This window comes from Poecilia reticulata, linkage group LG13 (genome assembly GCF_000633615.1).
Source record: "Poecilia reticulata strain Guanapo linkage group LG13, Guppy_female_1.0+MT, whole genome shotgun sequence".
Lineage (NCBI taxonomy): Eukaryota > Metazoa > Chordata > Actinopteri > Cyprinodontiformes > Poeciliidae > Poecilia > Poecilia reticulata.
In genome coordinates this window covers 13,669,555-13,678,171 of record NC_024343.1, presented here as the reverse complement: position 1 = coordinate 13,678,171, position 8,617 = coordinate 13,669,555, and the positions used below count along the sequence as shown (strand labels likewise).

Genomic DNA, 8,617 nt, shown 5'->3' with positions numbered 1-8,617 from the left:
GCCATGATTTGCCCTGCATTAAGGAGGGAATCTCCTCCTTTACAGCTCATCATTAATTCTGAACATGGTTTTTACCAGCTGTTAACACTTCCAATTTTTACAGGGCAAAAAAAAACACACACATAACTATCAGGTTACTGGTCCTGACAGGCAAACTTTCTCTAATTCCATATAAATTTATTTATATTTGGAAAAAAAAACATTGTACTCGAAACTGTTGCTAAAAAATGCTACTTTTTTGGACAAATTGCCCAAAACAGGCTCTGACCTCAGACAGAGTTGAAGTTTACCCTTTTGAACACTAGATGGCGGTATTTTTTATTTAATTCAACTGACTCGACGATTAGAGTCGGCTTTTAGAACACCTAACGTTCACTTCCGTGTAAATGTTATGAATCACTTCCCCCTGCAGCTCGCTGACTTGTCTTAACTCCATCTGATTTCAGTTAGATATTTTGACAGCTGCTGCTCCTGTAGGGTCTAATCAGATGGAATATACCGCCGCACAGAGTGGGTTCAGACAGCGTAAGTTACGTACGTGATTTCGACTCGAATAGAGAAGTAGACTAGCATGCTCCCTGGAGACCGCTGCTAGCTTTCTACACCTAGCTCTGTGTTGTACCGGGTTGAAGCTAACAATAAGGTTGAAGCTAACAATAAGTTGAACTTATTGTACCCAGACAACTCGTAACATGCCTATTCTTAGTCATTTTTATCATTTTTTTTTTGTTTTCTACGGCTTCACTAACAAACTGTCATCTTTGTCGACACTACTAAACAGCTAATTTATTTTATAACCGGTTAAACCAGCTAGCGTCACTACAGAGATGTACACATTGTTGTGATAGTTATTGTCGTCGCTTTGTTATAAGTGTGAAATAACATTATTTCTGACAATGAGCAATGGCTGCAGATGTGCGCCAAATTACTTCAACTCAAACTTCTCAAGCTAATTCCCAATCTGTTTGGGATCTGGTCAAAACAACTCTTGCGCTTGATTAAACCTTGATATTTTGTTCAGTGGCACAAAGTTGTAAAGGTTGACAAACTTCTATAGCGCATGTAAACAAAGTAACTCACTATATGCACTGTGGTTGCACAATATCGGGGGATTTCTTAGTTTTAAGTACTGTGGTTAGAAATTGAGCTAAGCTCGTCTCTGACTTAATTATTTCATTATTCACTGAATGTCTCTTCCACTGTTTGTGCTCTGTAACGTCTTAGTTTGTAAAAACACATCAGTTGTAGGAATTAAAGGTGTTTAAAGTCCATTCAGCTGGCTAAATGTACAAAGGATATACAAGAATATGTTGTCTCAATATTCAAGGTTATTTTTATTGAACAAATACTATCATCCTTACTGAGCTAAGTTCATCAGCCAATATTTGTATTAAAAAAGGATTCCCCCCACCCCCTCTACTTGATCTAAAACTGCTTTTGTCAACCCTACATTACTGATCTTTTGCAGACTTGTAACTATAGACCAATTAGTGTCTTGGCTCCATGCTGGGTTCATTTCTCTTCAATTTGTACAGTTGAACCCAAATGGCCAGTTTGCTACCAGCAAGTAGAGTTTGTATACCAATAGTCCGCAGTGAGAGATGGATTAAAAAAAAATGACAGGACACCAGCCAGCAATGACAGGAGTTTAACATCTGTGCTTTAGAGCCTATTAGTAATTGGAAGAAGTGCATGCTGGGGTTATTTTAAACTTCTTGGCTGACTGTTGCTTGAGTTGCTGATTCTGCTTAACTCCAAATTAAGCAATTTAATTAATCCCTGTTTACCAAATATATCCCACAGAGCATAATATGCGTTTGAGGAACAGCTCAATGGATGGGTCAGATGGCAGCCAGCTGTTTGACGACACAAGTGCGACAGGGCCCGGGGCTCAAGGAGTCTACAGGTGGGATCTGTCCTTGGATTGGCTTATATTTCACTCAACCAGTTGTTGAATCGGCAACTAAAGTGAAAAAATTGGATTTTGGTTTCTGGCTCTTATCATATTTCATTAATTTATTTACAGAAATCAGCAGGCTGACCCTCAAGCAGCAGGACTTCCTGGCCAGTCCCTCCTGTCGGACCCCATGTCCAACCTGGCCATGGCTTATGGCAGCTCACTGGCATCCCAGGGGAGGGAAATGGTGGACAAAAATGTAGGACTGGCTACAGATGTAGCTGATCAGCATGGTTCTAATGAAATGCAGGGACATTAAATAAAGTCTTTTTGTATTTCAGCTGGACAGGTTTATTCCCATATCCAAGCTGAAATACTACTTTGCTGTTGACACAGTGTACGTCGGAAAGAAGCTTGGAATTTTAGTTTTTCCTTACATGCATCAGGTAAGCTCGTGTTTTCTAGTATGATGAGTTTTTGAGGCAGCTATTGAATTGTAATTGATGGACATGTGTAGTGAGAAATAAATTATTTAAATCAAGATTGGGGGTAAAAACTTATTTTTATCAATGTATGGGGTTCCATGTCCCTTTAGCTCGACTTACAGAAACCAGAACATCTTTCTTTGTATTTAAAGTTTGCTTAACAAATCCTAGCCATTGTTACAAACGACTTAAAATAAGCCATAAACACTTGAGCCAAATATGAACGGACTTGATAATTGTGTGAATTTTGTTTTCTCCTGCAGAACTGGGAGGTGAGTTATCAGCAGGACATCCCCGTTGCCCCGCGCTTTGATGTCAACGCTCCTGACCTTTACATTCCTACGATGGGCTTCATCACATACATCCTGGTGGCTGGTCTGGCTCTTGGCACACAGAACAGGTACGGAAGCCTTACTTTGTGTCCAAGCTGCAGTTTGCAGCTGCTGATTGTCGTGTCAAACAATGAGTTAGTTGATTCTCGCATCTGGTGGGGAAAAAAAACAAAAAAAAAAAGGTTTTCCATTAAGATACTTTGACAATACAACTGATCTCAATGGCAACCTACAGCCGATTGATTTTTTTTTTTTTTGGAATAATAGTCCTTTTAGTAGCAAAAACCACAAATATGACTTATTGTAATGAGCTGATAAAGGCTGACTGAAGATATCACTATGACTATGTCTCCTTTGCTCCTCAGGTTTTCCCCAGAGCTTCTGGGAGTTCAGGCCAGCTCGGCGTTGGTGTGGTTGATCATGGAGGTCCTGGCCGTCCTGCTTTCACTCTACCTCGTCACTGTCAACACAGACCTCACCACCATAGACCTTTTAGCCTTTTCGGGATACAAATATGTCGGGTATGTGCTGGTGCATATTTCTGTCAAAATGATTTCTTCTGCAGTATCTTTAGTTAACCACCAGATGGTCTGCTTTTCCAGAATGATTTTAGGCGTTGTCGCTGGTCTTCTGTTTGGAAAACTAGCATATTATCTCTCCCTGCTGTGGTGTTGTGCCGCCATCTTTGTCTTTATGGTGAGTCTGAAGCAGTTTTTAATTATTTTAATCTGTTAATTTATTTATTTTTTGCTCTTCTGGTGCTTGTACCTCCACCTCGTACTCCAGGTCATCCCAGACGCAGTTCATACATCATTCCTAGCATGTTCATGACAAATGTTGTTACAGACTGTTGCAGGATTGTTTCTTTTTTTTTTAATCCTGCTCTGGATTAATTTTGAAACCCCCATTATTACCTTTAATGCATTTTATTGTTACAATGTAATTATAATGATTTGACGCTTTTCTCATCGTGTTCTCGTCCAGCTTTATTATTTTTTTTACCCACTTATAAAGATTTGTCCTGTTTGTCACAACTAAATCTTTCAGATTGTGAAACTAGTTTCTATATTAGACAAATGCATGAAGATAAAAAGCTATTTACATCAGTCTGACTTGATGTGAAAATGGAAAAGCTCCTTAAAGTTGCTGTTGCTCTACCTGGTATATAAAAGCTGCCTTTAAGTGTAAAAATGGCCGATGTCTCATGTACGCTGCTGTGGAGAAAATTTCACCCACTTGTCTTTGAGAAATCGTTTTCATTCAGCCACATTGAAGAGTTTCTGAGCATGAACAGTCTTGTTTCAGTCATGCCAAGGCATCTCAGGCAGGACTGATTGTTTTTATTGAGCTATTACTCAGGCGGACTGGTTAGAGTGCCTTAAATCTTTCCCTGTTTTATAACCCAAGAGCACCAGGGGAATTAGTTTTGAAATTACAATTTCAAACTTAACAATCGGTTCACTTGGGAGTAGAAACATTTCTCAAATCGTTCAGCAAAGTTTTCGCGTGTTTCCGAGCAGATCCGCACTCTGCGTCTGAAGCTCTTATCCGAGGCGGCGGCTGAAGGGAAGCTGGTGAGAGGAGCCAGGAACCAACTGAGGATGTACCTCACCATGTCCATCGCAGCGGCGCAGCCCGTCTTCATGTACTGGCTCACCTATCACCTCGTCAGATAGAAGCTTCAGCTCTCACTTTTGCTGGAGAAGAACTGTCTGCATGGCATCATCTCAGAAACAGAAACACAAACTCTCCTCAAAGAACCACATCGCTAAAGTCATCGGGCAAAACGCTCGCTACCAAACAATGAAGAGGTGAGACACTTCTGCCTCCACCTCTGAGCACAGCCACGTTGTTTGTTTTGCCTTTTTTTTCTTTTGAATTTAACATCTTCAGATTTTGTAGCAAGAACATGTGGCTTTAACTGCTCTGCGTCTTTACTGCATAATTGCATGTTGACTTTTTTTTATGAATATTTATGTACGTCTGTGAATTGATTAAGTTGCTACGTTACAGATTTTGCTCGTCTGGTCGTCGCAGGTGTTTTATTAAGAACTGCACAAAGAAAGCACATTAGCCTCATATCTTCTCCTCCACCTGATACTACGAACAAACTATTCCAGGTTGCTACCTGATCGGCCAGCTTTCCCTAAATGTTTTGTGCAACTTTTTCTGTCGCTTGTTTAATGAGATATGTCAGATCCTGTGGAGAAAAAGTTTACATGACGAATGCGGCTTCAAATGTTTAACCATTTAGGTCGTGTTCGGTAACATGTTCGGACGTCTTGGACAGAGATCTGCTGGAAGGAACAATGTTAGATGCAAAAACACAAAGATAGACTGTAGAAGTTTACTGCTGAATAAATGTAATTTAATATCAGACATTTTTATGTTTCCAATAATAGGTTTTATTTCTAGCCAGGGTGTAATTCACATTGACATAAAACTTCAAATGAGCTCCTTCGGTGCTACTGAAGATATTTTTAATGAGCACTTATTTAAATATGAAGTATTTTGCCTAGAAGGATGGAGTCTTATTGCTGTGATGCTGACTGAGAGTTGAAGTTATACTGGAAGAAGGAAAGATGATAAAATAAAGAGACTGAACACTGAAAGTGATGTCAGAATTTGCTTTTGGTTTTTTAAACTGTTTGTAGCTGAATTTGCACAAGAAAATGCCCCAAATGTACTCAATTCTTGCAAAAAGACAACTGTCCCAGACCTGTGAAACAAATCTGAATTTACACCCCACCATGTTGGACACATTTTTTATCACTGTTCTTGGTTTAATATTTTTTGTCAAAATAAAGAACTGCAAGACATTGCTGATGTGGAATGTTTATTTACTCTTATGATGCAGAAATAGCTACCATTTCTCTTTTAAGCAGAGTATTCAATTATGTACAAGAGATATAATGCAAAGAACAAATATGGATAAAGTCTAAAATGTAAGTCCAGCGAATTGTCTGAGCTCCAGGATTTAAATGTGGATTAAATATGAATCTCCCCTGAGACTTATGTGTTGAAGATTTTCTTTTTTGCCCTAGCTTTTGTTTGGAAACATTCTGATACATGCTTAAATCTTATTGTGGCATTACTTAATTGTGCTTAAAGTGAGCTCTTGAGCTAAGACGTAATTTAATTATTGTGTTCAAGTTCCATAAATAATTACAAATTTATTGAGAAACGGGGTATGTCAGCATGATTTCTACACAGCCTGGAATTTATTCCTTCCGTTTCTTATATCTGGTAAGTATGGAAAATATTTATATTTCCAGACTTTTTCCAATCATCCTGTCGTTTTGTACACTTAAATCATTAGCTCTTTGTCCCTCTGTCCTATTATTTGCTTTCTTGTGTCTAGCCACTTTGTTTCATCATCCTTTTCTTCCAGTGTCCCATTTCCTTTCCATCATTAACAGATAAATAAGTATAATACTTTACATTTTTAAATAAACCCTAAAGTACTGAGCCTGGAAACATTTGTTATCCCACAAGAAAACCCAGTAAATGAGAACTACAGATGTGTATATCGGGTAATATTGCTGTAATGTCTTCAGAAGGTTAATGAATCTTTAGATTGTGGAAAACCTAGTAACCAAAAAGGTGTGTTTGAAGAAAGATTTCTAGTTCTTCCAGAAGCCTCTGTTGTGATTAATGGCCCGAAGGAGCTTGGTCTCCATTGTCCTCTCCACCGGGTATCGCCTGTAGTAGGGCAGCAGCAGCAAGGTGTGGCAGGTGAGGGATTCAGGCAAGTGTCTCTCTGTGGCATCTGGCAACATGGTCACTCTCATCTTGATGCACTCCATTCCCAAGAAGGGGACTCTGTCACAGCCTGTGAGGAACACTGGCCACAAACAAAAATAAAAATGGATGAAACAGAACCATGGGTAGGTCTAAAGCTGATCCAAAATAAACAGTGGAAAACATACGGAGGAACTTTTTCTTCTCTTCTGCTGAGAAATCTTCAAACACCCTCCAAAAGGTGATGATGGCTGGATGATCAGCATGATAGCCTCCTTCATAAACTGTGTTCTGTGAATTTAAAAACACACATGAATACATAATTTCAAATTGTTTTTACAACTCAACCTACATCACTAATCTTTAGAATTTGATTTTATTTACATTACCTTAGAACAAATAACAAAAAATGCATGTTAATGAAACTAAAGCATTAAAACTAGGAGCTGTGTGGCTACCTCCTTGAAGACTTCCCAGTCATAGTTTTCTTGGCCCACCATGACCGACTGTAGTTCCTCAGGCTGGAAGAACTCCACGACATCCATGTTGCACACTTTGAAAAACCCTTCCTTAAAGAGTTTGAACACTCCCTCCACTGATTTGTTAAAGGCATGGTTGACAAAGGCAGCGACAAATTCTTTCCTGTAGACATAAAGAATATTACAAACAGCACCTAATGAATCGTGACACTGACTGGTAGATTATTACAAGTCTGAAGATTCTTGCACAATTGTTCATCTTAACTGGAGTCAGGAACCTTTCCACAGATGGCTGCAGCAACAGCTTTTCACATAAATATGAGATGCAAACAGATGGAAATGCAAATTAAAACAAACCTATTAGATCCAGTGACAGGTTTTCCAGGTTCGTTTGGATCAAGTTCAGCATTCTCACCACCCCAGGAAACCTGTTTTGTCATCATGGATAAATAGGTTTAGGAAATTGCACACATTTTTTTAAAATGTCCATCTTTTGAAGAGGATAAACCCAGCTGGATGCAACTCAGCTTATGTTTAGAAAACCTACAGTGAAAGTCGTCTCCAGGGCTTCGACGTCATCAGGGGTGTAGTCCTCCAACATGAACCTCCATGACCTTAACACACAAACAATGGTGAGGAAAGTAGTTTGTTTTCCATTATGAAATTTCAAGTTTTTTCTGAACTTTTGATAAAAACAATAAAGTTTAGTTTTCATTATCTGATGATTTCCATAAATCACGGAGCACCTCAATATCATTTTAATTTAGCACCATTTGTACATGTTTATACATATTTTCCATGTGCTTTAGTCCAAAAAATAGAAATGTCAGTGATTTGTTTGCAATATGCAGGTATCTAAGTGTCTGAAAAGGTTTTTATCTGTGGGTAAGATAGATTGACTAAAACATTGTAAATGATTCAAGAAAAGCAATTACTTTGTTATTCTGAATTTTCTATTTTTAGATTTCTTAGACAAAATACAGGATGGTCTGGAAACATTTTACTCTTTTTTTAATATTCTTTTTTCATGCTGTACTTATTCTGACTTAGAAAAGCAAATTTCAAACTTTATTAATGAAGCTCCATTCACCACTAATAATGTCTGAATTGAACCATGCCAAATATGAAGAAAAGTCATATTTGTGATACTTTTCTGATGTGCTTAAGTGCCTTTTTATCTGCACAGCCAGGGATTTTAAGAATGTTTCTTACTGTGCCATGACAGGATCAAACTCCTTCATGTCGTCCACGGACGTTTTGACTCTGAGCAGCTTCTTGAAGAGCGCCAGCGGGAACGGCAGGTGAATGATGTTGTGGTTGTAAAGAGCCAGGCCACACAGGACGCCAAACAGGAAGTACTTCCTTTCCTCCACTTGAGGCTATAGGTTTTTAAAAGAAAAACAAACAAGAATATGGGAAAGCTGAAATCCAACACAATTCACATGTCTGTCTGCTATGTGCATGTTGTATTTATGTCCTCGGATGTATAAACACAAGGTCAGTCTTTAAACCTACCTACTAATAAGCCTTGTGTTTAAAGGTACGGAAGAGGATTTGGGCCACTGGAAAAAAAATAAAACAGTTCTGACTTTTTTCTCAGAATTCTGAATTTTTTCTCAGAATTCTGAATTCTGACTTTTTTCTCAGAATTCTGAGATTAAAGTCAGAATTCTGACTTTTTTC

At 38.5% G+C, this 8,617-nt stretch overlaps 2 protein-coding genes across 3 annotated transcripts; one reads left to right on the top strand and one right to left on the bottom strand.

Annotated features, from left to right (window-relative positions):
- Positions 1-359: 359 nt before the first annotated feature.
- yif1b (Yip1 interacting factor homolog B (S. cerevisiae)) lies at positions 360-5,533 on the top strand. Of its 2 annotated transcripts, none has more exons than XM_008425550.2 (8): positions 360-534; positions 1,804-1,906; positions 2,027-2,156; positions 2,239-2,343; positions 2,646-2,782; positions 3,080-3,235; positions 3,317-3,410; positions 4,235-5,533. In XM_008425550.2, the coding sequence occupies exons 1-8, from the start codon at positions 489-491 to the stop codon at positions 4,388-4,390; spliced, it is 927 nt and encodes a 308-aa protein (XP_008423772.1). In that variant the 5' UTR covers positions 360-488; the 3' UTR covers positions 4,391-5,533. The 2 variants fall into 2 exon arrangements, with proteins under 2 accessions (XP_008423772.1, XP_008423773.1); XM_008425551.2 differs by having other exon boundaries at positions 361-525.
- LOC103474719 (E3 ISG15--protein ligase HERC5-like) lies at positions 5,061-8,397 on the bottom strand. Its single transcript, XM_008425874.1, has 7 exons — positions 8,377-8,397; positions 8,147-8,313; positions 7,482-7,548; positions 7,292-7,362; positions 6,914-7,097; positions 6,644-6,746; positions 5,061-6,558 (listed from the first exon to the last, which is right to left on the bottom strand). Exons 1-7 carry the CDS (start codon positions 8,395-8,397, stop codon positions 6,338-6,340), a joined length of 834 nt encoding a protein of 277 aa, XP_008424096.1. The 3' UTR covers positions 5,061-6,337.
- Positions 8,398-8,617: the final 220 nt, after the last annotated feature.